Source organism: Medicago sativa, chromosome 4 (genome assembly GCF_051527215.1).
Source record: "Medicago sativa cultivar Bolivia chromosome 4, Bolivia_mono, whole genome shotgun sequence".
Lineage (NCBI taxonomy): Eukaryota > Viridiplantae > Streptophyta > Magnoliopsida > Fabales > Fabaceae > Medicago > Medicago sativa.
In genome coordinates this window covers 81,102,839-81,124,927 of record NC_140752.1, presented here as the reverse complement: position 1 = coordinate 81,124,927, position 22,089 = coordinate 81,102,839, and the positions used below count along the sequence as shown (strand labels likewise).

General features: G+C 36.4%; 4 protein-coding genes across 9 annotated transcripts; 2 read left to right on the top strand and 2 right to left on the bottom strand.

Moving 5' to 3' along the window:
* Positions 1-835: 835 nt before the first annotated feature.
* Positions 836-2,303, bottom strand: LOC146932537 (uncharacterized). Its single transcript, XM_085707767.1, has 2 exons — positions 2,300-2,303; positions 836-1,164 (listed from the first exon to the last, which is right to left on the bottom strand). Exons 1-2 carry the CDS (start codon positions 2,301-2,303, stop codon positions 836-838), a joined length of 333 nt encoding a protein of 110 aa, XP_085563893.1.
* On the top strand, positions 1,483-5,373 carry LOC146932536 (F-box/LRR-repeat protein At4g14103-like). Of its 2 annotated transcripts, none has more exons than XR_015007140.1 (5): positions 1,483-1,603; positions 2,697-3,716; positions 3,843-4,180; positions 4,264-4,461; positions 4,873-5,373. XR_015007140.1 is itself a non-coding variant. In XM_085704227.1 (5 exons), exons 2-5 carry the CDS (start codon positions 2,700-2,702, stop codon positions 4,951-4,953), a joined length of 1,599 nt encoding a protein of 532 aa, XP_085560353.1. In that variant the 5' UTR covers positions 1,483-1,603; positions 2,697-2,699; the 3' UTR covers positions 4,954-5,373. The 2 variants fall into 2 exon arrangements, 1 of the variants encoding a protein (XP_085560353.1); XM_085704227.1 differs by having other exon boundaries at positions 3,843-4,145.
* Positions 5,374-11,492: 6,119 nt separating this feature from the next.
* On the top strand, positions 11,493-16,011 carry LOC146932535 (F-box/LRR-repeat protein At4g14103-like). The gene is given in 7 exon segments (XM_085704241.1): positions 11,493-11,597; positions 11,734-12,744; positions 12,875-13,180; positions 13,302-13,460; positions 14,897-14,970; positions 15,495-15,523; positions 15,572-16,011. Coding segments are annotated over 6 exon segments (1,866 nt in total). The 5' UTR covers positions 11,493-11,597; positions 11,734-11,736; the 3' UTR covers positions 15,862-16,011.
* Positions 16,012-18,304: 2,293 nt separating this feature from the next.
* On the bottom strand, positions 18,305-21,710 carry LOC146932534 (F-box/LRR-repeat protein At4g14103-like). Of its 5 annotated transcripts, none has more exons than XR_015007141.1 (5): positions 21,554-21,710; positions 20,318-21,276; positions 19,883-20,185; positions 19,590-19,798; positions 18,305-18,599 (listed from the first exon to the last, which is right to left on the bottom strand). XR_015007141.1 is itself a non-coding variant. In XM_085704228.1 (5 exons), the coding sequence occupies exons 2-5, from the start codon at positions 21,269-21,271 to the stop codon at positions 18,522-18,524; spliced, it is 1,500 nt and encodes a 499-aa protein (XP_085560354.1). In that variant the 5' UTR covers positions 21,272-21,276; positions 21,549-21,710; the 3' UTR covers positions 18,305-18,521. The 5 variants fall into 5 exon arrangements, 4 of the variants coding, with proteins under 4 accessions (XP_085560354.1, XP_085560355.1, XP_085560357.1 ...); XM_085704228.1 differs by having other exon boundaries at positions 19,590-19,754; positions 21,549-21,710; XM_085704229.1 differs by having other exon boundaries at positions 19,590-19,754.
* Between the last annotated feature and the right edge of the window lie 379 nt (positions 21,711-22,089).

Genomic DNA, 22,089 nt, shown 5'->3' with positions numbered 1-22,089 from the left:
GCAACTTCAAAGCTGTCGATGGCACGGCACTATCTGAGCTGCATGAATATTACAGGTCCTATCGGTCTGTCATTGTTTTTTTTCTTTCGACAGAAACCTTCACTAGAATGACAAAGCATCAGACCATACCATTGAGGCAGTAGGTTCTGGAACATTTTCCACCCAACTTTTGGAGCAAATACTTTTAGCTATTCCTACCAGACTATGAGCTGCAACATTTTTAACTCTACAAATAAGAGACACTCTAACAATGTCATTGTCGGTAACGACCAGTTGATCAGATTATATAGTTTGACAATTCTTTGACCAAACTAAAAATCCACAATATGAATTGTTATACTTGTTAGGAAAACATTTAGATACGTTACATAACCTCTGAGAACATGAATTGATTGAGGATCCTCAGTCATATTAGTGTTAGTGATTTATTACATCACATTAAAAAACCTTCATAGGGGAAATTATTTGTATAAAATTTGATTATTTTTATTTTTTAATTTTCATATATTCCTTCTAGAAGAGATAATACATGTTGATCACTAAATATGAATATATCCTCCAATCAAAATTCGAATAACAAGTTAAAATGAACGTATATTTTAGAAATCAACATAAAAAATATTTTTACTATTAGGGTGTGTTTGGATGGAGGGTTTAGGAGAGGAAAGGAGGAGAGTGTTTACATTTCATTTTTAAATTACGGACACCACAAAATGTTTTTTAAAAAATTAACATTTTAACCTGATAAACAATCATATAATACTTCTTTGGTTACAAGGCTAAAAAACGAAAACAAAACGGGAAAGACAACAAAGAAAAAGAAAAAAAAGATAAACTAGCGTCTAATGAAGAGCGTTCCTAGTTCATCCGTTCTAATGAGCGGGAGCAGGTTCTCTGGAGGAGAATTGTGAACAGCCAAAGGAACGTCATTCGAAGCACCAAGTTTTGCCATAAAATCTGCACACTGATTGCCTTCTCTAAGCGAGTGCTGAAGAGAGAAATGTGTGGAGCCAAGGAGGTCTTTAATATCCTGGATGAGAACAGCATAGACATGAAAATGATTGAGATCTTCCTTGATGAGGTTGACGGTGAGAAGAGAGTCTGAGTAGCAAGCCACTTCCTCCAAATTTAAGTTGATTGCTAAGATAAGGCCTTGATGGAGAGCTGTCAATCATATAATACTTCAATCACACTTAATTTATTTTAAAAAAATATATTATATAGTCTGTAATTTAAAAAAAAAAAAAAAAAAATCCTCCCATCCCTTCCCCTCTTAAACCCAAGATCAAAACATAAACAATTTTTGTTTTCGTGAAAAAAAAAAGTAAATTTTATAAGCCAAAAATAGAAAAGCTAAACAATCATATATTATTTATATAATTTAAAATTCTTACCATGAAAATAATTTACTCCGCCGAAAAGGACAAAAAATAAAAAAGCTAACTCCCTCGATATTGCAATTGCAGTTGGCACCAATTATTCACTCGTTAACTTTTTCCCTCACTCAAAAATTAAAGTAACAGATCCTTGAAAGTGTTTCAATCTGTTCTTGCTGCAGCGTTCAAATCCATCGAAAAAATCACTACTCAACGACGACAGCGAGGTATTTTCTTTACATTCTCCAACTCAATTTCAATTTTCTTAGTTTCGTTTCGTTTACCAGTTTTTGTTACGGTGATGTAGGGCTGAAAATGAGTCTAGTTCAACTCGATAAGAATTAGATCGGCTCCAAACTTTTTTTTTCCCCCTCACTTTACACTTTAGAGTGAAGTATTGTTAAAATAATAGACATTTAGAGTGTAAAATGAATAATATTAACGTTAATTAACCAATCGAAATTAGATATGCCCGTATGTTTTGGATTTAAAAAAAATGAATTTTTCTTTTGTATTTCTAAAAATGGATTTTTTGAAAATTTATTCAAAAATAGTAGAAATAATTTTAAACTCATTTGCTATAAGTTAAAAAAGAGATTTTGACATTCAGTAACTTAAATATTAATTGTTCGAGATTTTACATAGTAAAAATCGTATATTTTTTCAAAATGGCATCTTTCAAAAATGATTTTTATGAAAAGCTATTTGAAATAACTTTTTTTTTTTAGAGATTTTTTCAAAATTTTAGTATAAAAAAAAATTATAACAAAATGATGAAATACTTAGAATGACATTTTAAGATAATCTATTCAAACGAATTCTTCATTTGAAGTTTTCCTTGAAAATTTCTTTGTTAAAAAAATTATAACAAAAACATATTACATTACACAAATCTATTTTATAAAAAGCTATAACAAACGGACCCATTGTTGGTACATTGTAACAAATGATGAGTTGATTAAAATAACATCTCTTGATTTTAGCATTTTACTCACTTGGATTCAAATCCTGTTAAAACATGGCAGCCATTTATTTAATTGAAATTATGAATGTTAGAGAAGTATCGAGTGTTAACAGACTTGTGATGGTGTAGTGAGTGTGTCGAGCTTGCTCATGAACCAAATGAGTGGGATTATGTATAGCTCAAGTTGAACTCATTTGGTTCATGAACAAAGTTCAACGAGTTAATTATCAAATGAATCTCGAATTATTTTCGAGTTGGTTGGTTTATTGTCAGTCATACTATAACACTTGCTTTTGGAACAATTTGCTTTGGCTTGAAATATTGCTTTATAATTCCTTTTTATGCTTAACATACAGAAAATGAGGCGCGCGTACGATTCTTCCAAGAAAATCAGGATTCAAGAAAAGATGAAAAAAATAAGGCAATGTGAGACTGAAAATGAAGGAAGTGAAGAAAATGAAGACAAGCTAAGTGACTTACCTGAGTGTGTTATCCTTCACATTTTATCATTTTTGGACTCCAAACATGCCGTTCAAACCTGTGTTTTGTCCACAAGATGGAAGCATCTTTGGAAACGTATTCCTACCCTTATATTACATTCCTCAAACTTTTCAACTGTCAAGAAATTTGCCATATTCGTGTCTAACATTTTGACTCTTCGCGATAGCTCAACTTCGCTGCATGCTCTCAATCTTGATCGTCGTGGTGATATTGAACCTCAACTCCTTAAAAAGATTTTAAATTATATATGCTCCCATAATACCCACCTCCACGAATTAGGAATCTCTCTCCGTCGTGGAAGTGATCTAATTCTGAACTGTGTTTCTTCATGCCACACTCTTACATCTCTTAAGCTTTCACTTGACCCTAGAAGTAGTCGTCGTTATTTTATTTCTGAAGAAACATTATTTCCAAAATCTTTGAATTTGCCTTTGTTGACCAACTTAGATTTAACAAATTTAGTCTTTTGCGGTAGTGAAAGCGGTTGTGCTGATCCCTTTTTGGCCTTTCCGAAGTTGAATAGTTTGGCCATTCGTTGTTGTAAGATAAAGGATGCTCAAATCCTCAACATATCAAGTGAGACACTTGTCAATTTAGCTATACATTATCCTTTGGAAAAAATGAAGTTATCTTACCATGATACTTCATCCAAATTTGCCAAAATAGAGCTATCTACTCCAAGTCTTTGTACATTTACTTTTATTGGTAGTCTTATTCAAAAAATATGCGGGAGCGGACTTTCCTCTGTTAAACAAGTAAATATTGATGATTCACATCAGCTTTATGCTTCAGCGGGGAATGGTTTGATTCTACTCAGCTGGCTGCTAGACTTTGCGAATGTAGAATCATTTAGAGTCACTTCAACTACTCTTCAGGTCAATTGTCATGTTTTCCGGCTTTATTTGTACTTTCTTCTTAAGATGCTTTTTTATGGTTTTAAAGTTTTGTTAAAGTTCAATTGACTTGTGTAAAACTGATTTTAATTCACCTTCATTGCTTAGATTCTCTCCATAGTTCCTGATTTATTGAAGGTTAAGCTCCATTCTTTATGTAACTTGAAGTCATTGGTAATAGAATTGATACCATTTCATGATGGATCTTCATCCCGCTCAATCGTAGATGCCTTGTTAAAGAAAGATGCTGCCATGTCACGTAAAGAAGTTGCTAAGTTAAGAAAGACATTTAAAGCTCGTTTGGAACCACCTGCCATACCTAATGGAATAGTGGACTTCTTGCGACAAAACTCACCGTCTGCGGAAGTTAACATCTTTACAGATTACCCGGATTGTTTTAATCTTAAGCAGGTTGTTATTTAAAATCCATAAGGGAGCTGAGTGTGGTAATTCATTTGAGAATCTCAGCTTAGATAGTTTCAAATGAAACAACCATAAGAAGAGTTTGTGATTGTTTGTTACTAAGCAGGTTGTAGAATCTATAAAGGGCGCTAAGATCATCAGCTATCGTTCCAAACTTGCCGCGTCTGCCTCCTCCTCTGCCCCACCTGCTTCTGCTGCTGAATATGCTCCTCCCACTGCTCCTGCTTCTGCCTCCGTGCCTGCTTCTGCCGCTGTGCCTACCTCTGCTGCACCTTCCAAACTTCATCTCTATATCGCTGAAAAGGTAACAGTCATCACATTCATTTTGATGGATCCCCTTGAGTTTCTGTTTCAAAGTTTTTGGGTGTCATTTGTTGTTTTAATGTGGACTTTTTCCATTTTTGTTATATTTCAAAATGAGATAGCATAATAGATAATTGTAGGAACCCTTTCTGCAATTTACTCAAGTAGAAGTTGTTCAAGAATGACGACAGTGGTATCTATAATGAAATTAGTTTTGAATTTTTCATATTCAGTTCTTGTTCGTTTGTTTTTTTATACCTATTGTAAACTTTTTACATATGATTGATTTTGCAATGATGATTATATTTTTTTGAAAACTCGATATCTGGCCCAAGGACCTACTGATTTTGCGAAGCTTTGTAAAAACTAGCCTTGCAGTGATAATTGACAGTGTTACTTTTTCTGCCTTTAGGATGATAAATCATCAACTGAAGATAAGAAGGAGAAGCGCCAATGTAACACCGACTCTCCACTTCTAGATAATGGGCAGTGAAGAGTTCTCATATTTCATACAAATTATGATGCCTTCTCTGTGAACCTTTCTTTTAAGACATCAGATAAGTGACTGAAAAATATCAGTTTGGCTGACTTTACTGAAACATGTTGTTTGATTTGACAAGCATTTGGTCGATCACATGAACTCTTCATTTGAGGTCCACGAGTTCATCTAACCAGTAGTCTCCAATTTTAAAGCCAAATTGTAATATACTTATTTAGCTAATATTCTAGAGTATATCTTGGATACTAAATTGCAGTATACAAAAAACCTATACACTGCATATTGTATGTGTAATATGTCCTTGTCTTTTGTTGTTCGGAGCCTTTACGTAGCAGTTAGTTGCTACTAGACCTTGTTTATCGATGACTTTTGGTGTTGTGCTATGATCTTGTACGGAAGAGTACATTGCGTTTATTCTCATTTTGTTGATACAACTTTGCTTATAATTGTGTTTATTTGCCTGTCATCTGTTGTTGTGGTTCTAGGAATGACAATGATGGTTTAGCGGCAGTATTGGCGTCAGCAAATATTACCCACGGGGCTTTTTTCAACTGCCCTGTCATCGTTGATAGTTTGTTGCTAATTCAGTGATATGCATGATGATGCGCCAAACATTTCTAAACATTTCGGATGCTGTTGTGGCGGGGCGTGTTTAGCTGATAGGTGGGATTGTGTTGCTGGTGTTGGTCTTTTTGTAGCTAGCTGGTGTGATATGGTGTGTTTGCATGCGTCGGACCATTTTGTTTGTCTCATAAAAGAAGATATATCTCAGGTGATACTGGGCGTACTTGTTGAAATCGTAGGAGGCTAAGGGCCAGTTTGAATGCAAAGTGCAGCGTTTCAAGTTAATATTGGTGTTGGATAGAAAATTAATTGATTGTTTAGTGGTTTTGTTGGTAACTTAGTAGGCTAGAGGAATGTGTCTAGGTTCAGGTGAGTCTGTTAGAAGGGTGATGGGAGTGGCAGAGTCAAATATTTTGGTATTTGGCGTGTTTCTCTGTTGATGTAAAGGTCGGATATGTAGTACCAGAGGTGTAGGGAATTCTCTTGAGCTTTTCTGTCTAGGGAATTCTCTAGTTGGAGGTGTTTGATTTAATTATTTTTTTTAGTCTGGTGTGTCCTTGTGAGGGACTTGTATTTGCTTTTGTCCGGACGTCTAGCACATGATAGTGTGGGCTCTCTGCAACTCTTCATAGAAGGTGGATAGCACCAACATTGATGCTACACAATAGAATGTAGCACGTGTGACATGTTTAGTTCCACAGTTGGAGATTTCATACATGGTTTCATTAATGTGATAATGTTTGACTTTCTATTTAGAAATTGTTCCTATTGTCAAAATTGATTTTAAGTTGAAACTTTTGTATGCAGTTAAGTGTGTGTTTGGTTCTGCACCGACAAAAATTGATTTTGAGTGAATTGCTTTTGTAAAACTGATTATGACTTAAAGTGAGTTGAAGAGAAAATGATTTATGTTTGGATACATTCATATACAAGTGGGTTGAACAATAAATTTAAGTGTTAAAATTAATTCTATAATCAAAAACTCAAATTCCTATCATCAAGTAGAATAAATTCTTGTGGAAAAATCAATTCTAGCAGTGATGGATGTTAGAATCAATTTTACTATCTCTAAAATTAATTTTGGTCAATCCCAAAGTAAAACCAAAAAGGCAATAAAATTTTGAGTATTACTTTTCCCACCCTATGCCTTTCCTCGCGCGCCCTATTTTTTTTCCCCAAAATACCCTTAATCCGGATTATGTAATCCGAACTGATTCCGGAAAATTTAATCCGGATTCTTTCGTGTATTTTGGCACTTCATTCACCCTGATGGATGATGATATCAGTTATAAAAATATTGGTCCGGATTATATAATCCGAAAACGTTAGAGATATTCCGGAATATATAATCCGAAACATGTAAATCACCCCGTTGAAAGTCAACAAAAGGGGGTGGTGAACGATAGTTCCGGATTATATAATCCGGAATGCGCTAAACATGTCCGGATTATATAATCCGGAATGCATCAGTACAGAGGCAGAAGCCATCTGTTTTGGCTGAGCCTCTGTTTTGGCGCATTTTGCTTGCTTCCAAACAGACATATCATGTCGGTGACATGTTCTAACAGTAAATCGAACTCATAACATTAAAATCATCAACACAACATAATTTTCGAACAAAACATTAATCAAATAATATTAAAAATTATCCAAGATTACATAACATTAAAAATTATCCAAGTGTTACATAATTCAAAATGTAAGAAACATAAACATACAAAACAATACTATCAGCCCCTAATAACTACACCCGTACCACCGCCACCTCTGCCACCACCCCTGCCACCACCTATGCCACCACCTCTGCCACCACCCCTGCCACCATCAGTAGCTGCCCGACGACGGTAAACTTTTGCATCATGCACCTCTCTCAAGGCATCCTCCAAATGCTGCCATTCCTCACTCCCTTTCGGCACCAGACCGCTTCTCATCACAGCATAGATATGGTCTCTGATGCGGCTCATCCTTCCGCTAAGCTGTAAGTACGCAAGGTCTCCATCATCTTGAGCAGCTTGGGCATCAAGGACCTCACGCTCTGGTGGCCTCGGCACCGGTACCGGCATGTCTAGAAGAATCATGCGTGGATGAGACACCTGGTAAAACCACTCGATGTATCCATCTACTACCTCCACACCATGGACTGCAGTCTCTCCCAACTCCTGAGGTGTCAGCGCATAATCAAGTGCACGCTGAAAGCGGTTTGTGATCTCCGCCAAGTTAACATCAACATGTGCACTCTGAACTGGATGTCTCGGTCTGGTCTGAACAAACCCAAACTGGTGAAGCACCCTCTCCGGCAGATATCTCACCATGCGCTTTCCGCATCTCAGCCATCCAGAGTAAAGGCTGACCTGCTCAAACGGACGTGCCTAACGGTGTGCAGCATATGGGACCATGACAATCCTCGTCAAATCCAGCGCATCTAGATAGTTCCTGTAGTTGTCCACCGTGCCTAAACCATGCAGTGGCACAAAAAGCATCGCGCGTGGATACAAATTCTCCACATATCCGTCCCAGACATCCTTGCTTCCCATACCTATGAAGTGATGAAACACCCAAGCCTGCACCAAAGACAACCACATATAAATATACAAACCATACACACTTAAATTAAAAAAAATAAAACATAGTTCTTAATTTATACCTGCAACAAACTCAGGTATCCTGCCACCTGACTGGTGTTCCAACGTGCAGCATTGTTGAGCTCCTTATACAACTGAGTTAGTGCCGCAGCTCCCCATGAATAACTGGCACAAAGATCAAGGTCTCTGAAGTACTTCAGGTAGACAACATCCACAGCCCACTGGCTTTAGTCACTGAAGATCGTGATCCCCACCAAGTATAACAAATATATGCGGACAGCCTGGTCCCGCAACCTCTCCACCTCCTCAGTCACACCATACTCGTCCACCAAATCCCTCTGCTCCTTCAAACGCTCCTTGAATATCCTCTCCAAGTAGTTAAATCTGCAATGTGCACCTTTGGTCTTCTCGACCTCTTTGAGTGCATCACCCAGATCAGACTCCAAGTACTCCACCATCCATTCCACCGCCTCGTCCCGTGATATGGACCCGTGGGACAGGAGCATGCCATCAATGGGGATATGCAGCAAAGAGGCCACATCATCAAGTGTGACTGTCATCTCCCCAAACGAAAGGTGGAAGCTGGAAGTCTCCTAGTGCCACCTCTCCACGAACGCACAAATCAGCCCATGATCAATAATCGTGTAGCTCGTATCCTGGAGCCAACCAAGGCCTGTGCAACGCAATCTTCTCTCCCACCACCGTGCAGCCATGATAGGTCTGGTGTCATCATCATGCATCGCCTCTATCTTCTTTCCATTGTTGATGCATTTTAATTTTCCACGCCACTGCAAATATTTAAAATTAATAAAGTGAGTTTAAACTCATGGCTCCACAAACATATTTAACAATAAATAAACCAGTCAGATATAAACAGTACATAACCAAGCAGTTTCAGATATAAAGTGAGCTTCAGATATAAAGTGAGTTTAACAGTACATACCACGCCATCAGCCGCCTTCCTGGCCACGTGCACATGGTACCTCCACAACAGGTCAGTCTGGTGTGGGCCACCGGGATAGTCATCTAGTGGCTCTTCTCCTTCTTCTTTTGCCTTTGTTGTGGCTCGGCATCTTCCATGTCCTCGTCCATACCCTACAGCTCCTCCTCAAGCTCTTGCTCCTCCGTATGCTGCAAATCCATATCAGTCTGCTCCTCCTCCATGGGCATATACTGTTGCTGCTCCGGCTGATCCTCGACATCAGGATCGACATCAGCACGGCGTGCTCTAGCACCCCGACGCCTCGGAGGAACAACACCTTCAGCCTCCATCTGTTGCCTACGCGCTCTCCTACGGGAAGCATGCCCTGCCTCCCTTACGCGCTGAGTATTAGACGTTGGACCTTCTGTAACATTCAAATTAGGGTAATCAAACATCACAATCAAACATCACAATCAAACAGCACAATCAAACAGCACAAACCAGAAGCAAAACAACATTCTGGGTTTGTCCGGATTTCGAAATCCGGATGCCAACAACCTAGTTCGGAAAACAAAGTCCGGATTGCATTCAAACAGAATTCAAAAAAAAAACGAACTAATTGAACTTGCATGTGTACAGAAATCGAACTTACCTTCCATGATGTTTGACAAGGGTTGAAATGCGGTGCTTTTGAGCAAGAAAACTCCAAATTTGGACAAGATTTGTGGTGTTCGGAATTTGGGATAATGTAGAGAGAGAGAGAATGGGAAAGTGAAACTATAAAACTGTAAAAATGGGGGGTGAAGTTCCTTTTATACTTCGCAATTGTCCGGATTCTATATTCCGAAAAATGTATAGATGTTCCGGAATATATAATCCGGAGGGCATGTTGGTCATTTGCATAGGGCGCTTGAGAAGGCCATAGGATGGGAAAAGTAAATCCCTAAAATTTTATTGGGATGCCTGACCAAAAAAAAAAATTGGGATGTGCTAGGAATCTTCTCACTATTTCTACAAAATTGCAATTTTTTTTTTTGAAAGGACGGTAATTGCATTCTTAAAAGCAATTTGAATAGTTTATCATCCAAACATAAATCATGTCATATGTTTATAATCAAACTCAATTTTCTAAAAAAAAAAATTACTACTACTATTAGTTGTTTTAACACGTGCAATAATGCACAGGTTATACAAGCTCAATAATAAAATACTTCCTTTATCCCTTTTTATAAGATTACCTTACACAAATTTCGGATTTTAAGAAAAGTTGTTGGAGAAATAAATTTGTCACTAATGTAACTATTAACAAATTGTTCTTTGTGTATCGATATATTCAATGTCATCTTTTCATATCTCGGAATACATTGACGGTATTAATAAATTATGGGTCTTGTTAACTAGTGCCCTGTGACACTAGTTAAGAAACTAAAAGTAGAAAGAAAAATCAAGTTTTGTATTGAAAAGAACAATTTTTTAACTTTCAAAAAGTAGAATACACAATTTTCAATACAATATTTCCTTTTATAATTCCTTACCGAGTGCCCCCAGGGACACCGATTAACATTTCCCATAAATTATAAATACATTTAGAAATTAGTAGATGATCTTATATTTAAAGGCAATTTTTTGTTGTTGTAAATAGTCTTATAATTAGAGACAGAGAGACAAAGAGTAGTTATCATTTTTTTGTCAGTTAGCTAGAGCTTACACATTTTAAATGTAGTGAAGTGTGATTTTCGGGGGTTTAAACTCCGACCCCTGCATATAATATGCAATGTGCCTACCAACTGAGTTAAATTCACGATGATAGAGAGTAGTTATCTTATCACCACAAAATAATATTATAAGAATATCTCAAAAAAAATATTAGAATTTTTAATAAAACATGAATTAAATATGAGTTTTTAAACGTCAAAAAAGTCCTCGTGAACTAACTTGGTTGGGACAATGCATAATATATGCAAGGTTCGAGGTTCAAACCCCGACCACCACAAAAAAAACGTCAAACATTTAAATTTAATTCATGTTTTTGTTAAAATTCTTTAATTTTTTTGAAAGAGATTTTTTTTTTTTTTGTGGTGGCCGGGGCAGGGGTTTGAAACCCGAACCTTGCATATATTATGCATTGTCTATACCAACTGAGCTATACTCACACGGACTTCTAAAAAGATTCTTATATTAAGTTAAACATTGTCGAAAAAGAAATTCAAAATTTTAAATACTATACATGAATTGACTTATATGAAAAACTAAAAATCTAAGAAAAATTCAAGAGAAATTAAAACAAAAGCTGTAATATTTATAAGAAAAAACACATTTCACTAAAAAAAAAAAAAAAAAGTACAGTAAAAGTCAATACTGATGAGTGATGACAAAAAAACCACTCCCTCCACAAACATTTCAATCCCACTTGGCACCAATTTTCTCCCTCGTGAAATAAATATTCCCTCACTCAAAATTAAAATAAGGAACCCTAGAAAGCATAATTGATTTACACCTTTCAATCCATTTTGTGTGAGTTCTTGCTTCGGCGTTCCGATCCATCAGAGAGCTTACAGATCGACGGCGAGGTATTTCATTTTTCTACGTTTTCCCCAAATTGTTATCCATTGACTTCAAAATACTTTCTAGGTTTTCGCTAGAATCTGGCTTTATATTTGTCTGATATAATTCCAATTATTTTTACTTTTTATGCTTAACGAACAGAAAATGAGGAGAATGTTTGATTATCTCGAACACAGTATGTCAATGAAGCGCCCGTGTAGTTTCAACGAAGAAAGCATGATTCTGGAAAAGTTGAATAAAAGAAGGAAATGTGAGAATCAAAGTAACGAAGAAGAAAGTGAAGACAGGCTGAGTGACTTACCCGACGCTGTTCTCCTTCACATTTTGTCATTTTTAAATACTAAACATGTTGTAAGAACTTGTGTATTGTCTAAGAGATGGGAACATCTCTGGAAACGTATTCCAACTCTTATGTTGTATGCATCAAGATTTTCCACTGTTAAGCAATTTGCTATGTTTGTGTCTAAGATTTTGACTCTTCGTGATACCTCAACTGCGCTGCACGCTCTTGATCTTGACCGTCATGGTGATATTGAGCCTCAACTCCTTAAAAAGATTTTAAACTATGTTTCATCTCATAATACCCACCTCCATGAATTAGGAATCACTGTTAATGGTGATACTAGTCTCATTATGAGCTGTGTTTCTTCATGCCGGGCTCTTACATCTCTTAAGCTTGATGTTGCCTCTAGAGGTCGTCATAATATTGGACAAACATTATTTCCAAAATCTTTGAATTTGCCAACATTAACCAACTTATATCTAACAAATTTCGACTTTTGCGGTGATGAAGATGGTTGTGCTGAGCCTTTTTTGGCCTTTCCCAAGTTGACTACTTTGGTCATTCGTAGTTGTAAGGTAAGGGATGCACAAATCCTCAGGATATCAAGTGAAACCGTTGTCAATTTTAAAATGCGCAATTATTCAGAAGACTTTGCAAAAATTGAGTTATGTGCTCCAAGTCTTTGTACCTTTACTTTTACTGGTACTCCTGTTCAGAAAATATGTGGGAGTGGTCTTTCTGCTGTCAAACAAGTAAAGATTAAAGCAGATATGTTTTCAAGATGGGATGAGCCTCCTATGATTCTATTCGACTGGCTGCTAAACCTTTCCAATGTAAAATCATTGATGGTCTCTTCAACTACTCTTCGGGTATGTTTGAATGTTTTGAAGCTTTAATATTACTCTCTTCTCGAGGTTCTTTATTTTATTTTTAAATATTGTTTAGAATCACTTGACTTTCATAAGCTATTCTAATTCACTTTCCCTCCTAATTGTTTAGATTCTCTCATTAGTTCCTGATTTACTAGAGGTTAAGCTGCCTTCTTTGTGTAACTTGAAGTCTATGGAAATAAAACTGGAAACCTGTAGTAATCAAATGGCATTACCCAACCTGGTGAAAGAAACCATGTTAAAGAAAGCTGCTGCCAAGTCACGTAAAGAAGCTGCCAAGTTAAGAAAGGCTTTTAAAGCACGTTTGGAACCACCTCCCATACCTGATGGAATAGTTGACTTCTTGCGACAAAACTCGCCATCCGCCGAAGTTAACATCACAACAAATTACCCGGGTTGTTTTAATCTTAAGCAGGTAGTTATTTATAAATCAAATCACGAGGAAACTGAATGTGATAATTTTTTTTGAGAATCTAAGCTTAGATAATTTTAAATGAAACAACGATAAGAGTTTGTGATTGGTTGCTGCTAAACAGGTTGAAGAATCTATAAAGGGTGCAAAGGTTATCAACTATCATTCGCAATTCGCCGTGCCTGCCTCCTCTGCTGCACCTGTTCATGCTGCTGAGTCTGCTTCTGCCACCGTGCCTGCCTCGACATCACCTCCCAATCTTCATCTATGTTGCGCTGAAAAGGTAACATTCGTCACATGCATTTTGATCTATGAAGCACGGACACTCCTCGGATTAGGCGTGTCCCGGTGTCGGACGCGTGTCATGTCTGACACTGACACGAACACATATAATTACACTGAATTATGTGATTTTCTCAAATTATTAGCGGTGTTGGTGTGTCAGTGTCTGAGTCGTGTCCGGTGTCTGTGTCCTTATCTGTGCTTCATAGATTTTGATGTATCCCCTTTGAATTTCTGTTACTAAATTTTTGGGGTGCTATTTGTTGTTTTCATGTGAAGATTTCTTTTTTTGTGATATTTGAGAATGATATAGCCTATTAGATTATTGTAGGAACCTGTTTGGCCTCGTTTAAAGAATATTTATAAGAGGATGGGACAGTATTAATGTGGGCAGTAGGCAGTTATTTATCTTATTAGCATTTACTGTTGTAGTTATGTGTGGTGTGTGAATAAAATAAGGAAACGTGGGCATAGTTGGTCAACTTGGAATTATTGAGTGGTATTTTGGATTAGGAGAGAACCCTTGGTGTTGTTCGTGTCTGTAATTTCAATTATATGCAAGTGTGAAATCGTGTGTACTGTCTCTGTTTTGGGAACCTTTTCCCTTTGAAAATTGTTCAATAAAACAGTTACTCCCTCCATTCCTTTTCTTTTGATGTTTTAGAGTTTCAATTATATTCCAAAACTTTTGATGTTTTAGTGAATTTATTATTGTTTTCTCAAGTTTACCCTTGTTGGAAAACACCATAAACTATTAAAGTAGTTGTGACCTTTGGTTTATCACATGTAAATTTAATGATAAATAAGGACATTTTAGTCAAAAACACATAAATATTTATATACTTTAATTACTCCTTAAAACTTGTGCTAAGAGCTAAAACATCAAAAGAAAAGGAATGGAGGGAGTATTAACTTATTATTCAGTTACAAATCTGATTTGGTGCCGGTTTCTATGAGAACGCTTGTCTGCAACTCACTCTTGTAAAAATTGTTCAAGAATGACAATAGAGGAATCTATTATAAAATGAGTTTTGAATCTTTCAAATTCATTTATGGTAATTGCTCAAATCTGTCAAAATACATTACCGAAACCTAGCTTCCAGTGAGATCCTGCATTTTCAAGGGGTTGGATGAGCAATCAACCTCAATTATAGCGCGTTTGCTGGACACCACTTGTGTACCATTGGGATACCAATGTTATATAACATTGGCCAATGAAGGTGTGCCACGTAGGAAGGTCTAAAGAGGAAAGAGAAAAGACATGCATGTGAAGTGCCACGTGGTACACCTTCATTGGCCAATGTTATATAACATTGGTATCCCAATGGTACACAAGTGGTGTCCGCGTTTGCTTGCTTTTTCTATACCTGCTGTAAACTTTTTTCATATGATTGATTTTGCAGTGACAACTGACAGTGTTTCTTTTTCTGCCTTTAGGAGGATTAATAATCAAATGAAGATAAGGTGGATAAGCACCAACCTAACAACAACTCTCCACTTCTAGATAATGAGCAGTGAAGAGTTCTCATATTTCATACAAATTACGATGCCTTCTCTGTGAACCGTTCTTTTAAGACATCAGATAAGTGACTGAAAAATATCAGTTTGGCTAACTTTACTGAAACATGTTGTTTGATTTGAGAAGCATTTGGTTGATCACATGAACTCTTCATTTGAGGTCCATGAGTTCATCTAACTGGTAGTCTCCAATTTTAAAGCCAAATTGTAATATACTTATTTAGGTACTATTCCGGAGTATGTCTTGGATACTAAATTGCAGTATACAAAAAACCTATACGCTGCATATTGTATGTGTAATATGTGCTTGTCTTTTGTTGTTTGGAGCCGTCACGTAGCAGTTGGTTGCTACTTGACCTTGTTTATCGATGACTTTTGGTGTTGTGCTATGATCTTGTACGGAAGAGTACATGGCGTTTAGTCTCATTTTGTTGATACAACTTTGCTTATAATTGTGTTTATTTTCCTATTATCTGTTGTTGTGGTTCTAGGAATGACAATGATGGTTTAGCCGCAGTATTGGCGTAGGTAAATATTACCCACGGGGCTTTTTTCGACTGCCCTGTCGTCGTTGATAGTTTGTTGCTAATTCAGTGCTATGCATGAAAATTCGCCAAACATTTCTAAACATTTTGAAGAGGAGGCTTCAAGAGAGGAAGTTGATGGTAGAGTCCGACTCACAAGTGGCCCTTAGTTGGGTTAAGAGGAGTGAGGATTGTCCATGGTCAATGCGGTTCTTCAGTGACAAACTGCGTAATTGCTTGGCAGCACTGCATCAGGTAGAGTTTGTGCATGTAAACAGAGAAATGAACTCATTTGCAGATGCTTTAGCAAAAAGTGGCGTGAATATGGAGTGGCAGAGAATTTGGCTGCCTGAGGATTGAAGTGTGTGAGGCTTGCTAGTTTGCAATTCAAAATTTATTTTGCAGAAATAGAGAAATCTATTTGTATATCTGTCAGTTTGCTGCTGTCCTGACTGATTCGGATGCTGTTGTGGTGGGGCGTGTTTAGCTGATAGGTGGGATTGTGTTGCTGGTGTTGGTCTTTTTGTGGGTAGCGGGTGTGATATGGTGTGGTTGTATGCGTGGGGCCATTTTGTTTGTGTCATAAAAGAAGATATTTGTCAGGTGATACTGGGCGTTATTGTCAAAATCGTAGGAGGCTAGGGGCCAGTTTGAATGCAAATTGCAGCGTTTCAAGTTAATATTGGTGTTGGATAGAAAATTAATGTGTCTAGGTTCAGGTGAGTCTGTTGGAAGGGTGATGGGAGTAGCAGAGTCAAGTATATTGGTATTTGGTGTGCAGTACAAGATTGTAGTGTTAGTCAGGGGTCCTTCTGTTTTTTTTTTTTTGGGTTGTCTGGTGTCTTTTTTGATACCTTGTAAGGTACTTATATTTGCTTTTGTCCGGGCATCTAGAGCACGATAGTATAGGGATCTGGATCCTCTCCACACACGCTCTGTACAGCCTTTCATAAACGGTGGGTAGCACGCGCGTTGAAGCTACACAATAGGATGTAGCACGTGCGACATGTATGTTTAGTTCATACGTGGTGGTTTCACTGAATGTGACTAAGATTGACTTTCTATTTAGAAATTGTTTCTATTGTCAAAATTGATTTTAGGTTGAGACCTTTATATAGAAATAGTTTCTATTGTCAAAGTTAATTTTAGGTTGAAACTTCTGTATGCAGTTTAAGTGAATGTTTGATATTGCATTGACAAAAACTAATTTTGAGAGAATTGATTATGTAAAACTGATTACGAAGGATGATGGTGATGATGCAGAAAAAAAAATCAATTGGGGTTCTGAGTTTTGTTGTTCTCTGCTGTTGAAGATTAGAGGGCGTTGATAATGAAGGAATGATGTTTTTTTTTTTTTTTTGTCACGCGCCCCTTCCAATTTTCCTTTTATTTTTTGATTTTTTTTAATTACACGTGTGGCCATTTTAATTTTTTTAAATGGTTGTTTGCATACGTTGTGTGCCAACTCGGTTAGTTGGCTAATGAAGTGACACATAGGCTTAGAAAAAGTAAAAATTGGCAAAAAGATGAATATTGCAAAAGGTTAATTCAAAGGGGACTAAATTTATCATGGAATTAAAATCGCAACATTTGAAAAAGTTAGGGGGCCAAAAGTACCTTACCACAATAAAAACAATATTTTCCTTTCAAAATAAATAAAAAATAAAACAATATTTTGAACTATAAAAAAAGCTTATTTTAATTTCACTCGCAAAAGAAATTGTGTTCCCGTCTTTCTGCCACTGTTAACAATAAAGGCTTAATACATCATTTAGTCCCTTAACTTATTTTCTGTTTTCAATTTGGTCCCCTAACTATTAAACATTCCAAATTGGTCCTTTATCTTCTTTCCATCATTCAATTTGGTCATATTTTATTCATTTTAATCCACAAAAAAAGGAGACCGTTGGATAAATGAAGTCTATCAGATCTAACTGTGTATCACCAACACTTGATTTATTTTACTTTTCTTCATCTTCATCTTCATACAACCTTCATCAATCTTCATCATCTTCACCTTTTTTTTTGTTCTTTTAAAAATACATCATTTCAACTTCAACAAAAACCACATAATGAAACCTTTAAATTTATAATTAACACCACCACCATTATTCAAAATGGATCACCAAAACCCGCTAACTCCAAAAAGAAACTTTCTCTCACCAAAATCCTTGCGGGTTGGTTGGGATGAACGGTGAAAAAAAAAGTTGAAGATGATGAAGATTGATGAAGGTTGTATGAAGATGAAGATGAGGATGAGGAAAGAAGATGAAGAAAAGTAAAATAAATCAGGTGTTGGTGATACATAGTTAGATCTGATAGACCTCATTTATCCAACGGTCTCCTTTTTTTGTGGATTAAAATGAATAAAATAGGACCAAATTGATTGAAGGAAAGAAGATAAATGACCGACCAATTTGGAACGTTTAATAGTTAGGGGACCAAATTGAAAACAGAAAATAAGTTAAGGGATCAAATGATGTATTAAGCCTAATAATAAAATATGATCTATATCTATACATCATATGAACTTTTTGGGTTGGTTTTTTCATTATTCAAATTATACCCTTAAACATATTTTTCTATGATTATTATATATTATCGTTGTCATTGAAAAATACTCCATAACCATGATTTGTTAGATTTATTATAATTTGAAAATCACATACCTACCTATACTTTTAATCATAATCAAAATCTCATAAAGGATACCGTTCATAATTTACAAATGGTAGCGTGATAAAATGAGCGGTGTACTCGACTTTACGCGAGTAGTAAATAAAATATTTTAAATGAAGGATAATTTTGGAAAGGGAAAAGGTCGGCTCCCACAAACAAAAGTCAAGCACACATTACACATTCAATATGCAGCGTATAAGATTTGTACAGTGCAATTTAGTATCTGAGACATACTCTGAGATGGTCTCTAAATAAGTATATTACAATTTGGGTCACTTATCTGATTTCTTAAAAGAAACGTTCACAAAGAAGGCATTGTAACAAGGCAATGTGAGAACTCTTCAATGCACATTATCAAGAAGTGAAGAGTTGATGTTAGGTTGGTGCTTCTCCACCTTATCTTCATTTGATGATTTATCCTAAAGGCAAAAAGAAAAATAACACTGTGAACTGTCACTGTCAGTCCAGGATAGCCAACTCTGTCTGCGGTTTCCTTATTTTACTCACAAACAACACATAACTACAACAATAACTGCAACTAATCATTAATTATAAAAAAGAGAAGTGCTATTGACAGACGCTCTAACACATGCCTGTTAACACTCGCCGTACTTTGAGCCATGTCATTACCTCTTCCTCGGCAACGATAGAGGGCTATATATCATACAAGCACGTTCACTTTTTATGCATTTCTCTGTTCCGCGTTTCCAATTTTCTTCTTGAGATGGTGATGGGAAAGCGAAAATAAGGGCGAGGTTGAATTAGATGATTCCCTCTTTGTTTTCTCTAATTGTTAAGGTTGTCAGACTGCCTAAGATTGGTTTTAGTGGTTCAGATCTTACATGATTATGGCAGTAATTTGGTGTTAGAAGTTAATTGCAGGAAGAGGAGAAATTGATGGTGTTTGATCATGGCTGTTTGTGTTGATGGGTGTGGCGGTGTGGGTGATTGAAGCGTGGTGTTGCTCACGAAAGGATCTGGATCTGGTGTTTGATGTTTAACGTGCCACATATTTTTTTAATTAAATAGAGGTGAGTGTTAAAAAAAGACACAACTTGGTTAGTCTGTAACCAGGTAAATCACCTTTAAAAATGGTTGACATGGCCTAACAATACTGGCGCGTGTTCGTCCGCGAGTGTCAAAGCGTTTAGGCCTAGCATTCCTCTTATAGAAAACAGGAACTGCTAATAAAATAAATAACTGCTTAATGCCCACATTAATTCCATCCCCTCCTCTTATAAATATTCTTTACATGAGGCCTAACAGGTTCCTACAATAATCTAATATGCTATATTTTTCTCAAATATCACAAAAATAGAAATCTCCACATGAAAACCAGAAATAGCACCCAAAAATTTAGTATCAGAAACTCAAAGAGGATACATCAAAATGCATGTGAGGAATGTTACCTTTTTAGTGCGAGAGAGATGAAGATTGGGAGGTGCAGCCGAAGCAGATGCCGCGGCAGAAGCAGGAGCAAAAGCAGCAGAAGCAGGTGCAGCAGAGGAAGAAGCAGGCGCAGCAACTTTTGAACGATAGTTGATAATCTTCGCACCCTTTATAGATTCTTCAACCTGTTGAGTAATTAGTAGCAACCAATCACAAACTCTTCTTATGGCTGTTTCATTTAAAATTATCTAAGGTTAGATTGTCAAAAAAATAATTACCACACTTGGCTCCCTTATGATTTTTAAATAACTACCTGCTTGAGATTAAAACAACCTGGGTAATCCGTTGTGATGTTAACTTCGGCTGACGGCGAGTTTTGTCGCAAGAAGTCAACTATTCCATCAGGTATGACAGGCAGTTCTAAACCTGCTTCAAACGCCTTTCTTAACTTAGCAGCTTCTTTACGTGACTTAGCAGCAACTTTCTTTAACATGGCATCTTTCATTAATAGAAATAAATGTCCATAATGAAGTGGTATCAGTTTTACTTCCAATGACCTCAAGTTACATAAAGAAGGGAGCTTAACCTCCAATAAATCAGGAACCAAGGAGAGAATCTAAGCAACGGGGTGAATTAGGATTAGATTTATGCAAGTTAAATGAATTTTAACAAAATTTAAAAAACAAAAAATATATGCATCTTCTTAAGAATAAAGTAAAAAGTAAAGCTTGAAAACATGACAAGGTACCTGAAGAGTAGTTGAAGTGACTGTCAATAATTCTACATTGGCAAGATCTTGCAGCCAGCTTAAAAGAGCCAAAGCATTATTCACCGAAGGTGAAATTTGTGGATCAATGTTTACTTGTTTAATAGAAGAGAGATTGCTCCCACAAATTTTCTGAATAAGGTCACCGGTAAAAGTGAAGGTACAAAGACTTGGAACAGATAGCTCAATTTTGGCAAAGTTATCAAGCAATGCTAACTTGACAAGTGTCTCACTTGATATGGTGAGGATTTGAGCATCCATTACCTCACAACTACGAAGGACCAAATTATTCAACTTCGTAAAGGCCGAAAAGGGCTCAGCACGACCGTTTTCACCGCCGCAAAAGGCAAAATTTTCTAAAACTAAGCTACTCAATAGAGGCAAATTCAAATTTTTTGGAAATAATGTTTCTCTAATATCATAGCGACGGCTGGAGGAAAGTGAAAGCTTAAGAGATGTAAGGGCCCGGCATGAAGAAACACGGCTCATAATGAGACAACTATAACCACGGACATAGATCCCTAATTCAAGGAGGTGGGCATTATGGGAGGAAACATAGTTTAAAATCTTTATAAGAAGTTGCGGCTCAATATAATCAGCATGGTAAAAATCGATAGCGTGCAATGCAGCTGAGCTATCACGAAGATTCAAAATCTTAGACACGAATGTTGCAAATTGCTTAAAAGTGGAAAATCTTGAACTATGCATCACAAGAGTTGGAACACGTTTCCAGCGATGTTCCCATCTCTTGGACAAAAGACAAGTTCGAACGACATGTTTGGTATTCAAAAATGACAAAATGTGAAGGAGAACAGCGTCGGGTAAGTCACTAAGCCTGTCTTCACTTTCTTCATTAATTTCATTCTCATATTGCCTTCTCTTCTTTATCTTTTCTAAAATCATGCTTTCTTCGAGATAATCAGACATGGTCCTCATATTTTCTGTTGGTTAAGCAAAGTAAATTTCAATATTAATATCAACACAAGAAGCAAAAATGAGAAAAAATAAAGCTAGATTTCAAGCCAAAGCAAAGTTATATTCGAAACGAGGTAAAGCCAATTGTTCCACTAACGAAAAATTGCTAAAACAAACTAATAAACAACAACTGTCAGAGCAAGAGTAATGAGACGTAACAATTTGGGGGGAAAACCTAGAAAGTATAATTTAGGGGGGGAAATCGAAGAATGAAATTGAATTGGAAAATGAAAAATACCTCACCGTCGGGTTGTAATTTCTCCGATGGATTGGAAAGAACTACAAAAATTGGATTGAAACATTTAAATGCATTGCTCTTTCTCGTTTCTAGTGTTCGCTATTTTTTAATTTTGTACCAGGCAAAATTCGTGGGAACTTCGATTGCAATGTCCAGGGAATTAACTGAAAAAATGATCTTACAACATCTTATATTTGTTAAGTGTTTTAAGCAAATTTTTGGAGTAAAAAAAACTTGTTACAACATCTTTTTGGGCTTGGTGTAATAGTTTTTGGTCAAGTTTTACTAAGCTCCTTACCAAATCTGAATTCTCGAGACCCATTTTTCTTGAAAACCGGAGGGTTAACACAAAAAAATACTCCCTCCGTTTTAAAATGAATGTCGTTTTAGGTGTTTACACACATACTAAGAAATGTAATGATTAAAAGAAAGAGAATGATTATTTTACCAAATTATTCTTATTAACTATTGATTAGTTTTAAAAGTAATACTTTGGAAGTAGTGTGCAGAGTATTAATTGGAGGGTACAATTGAAAAGAAA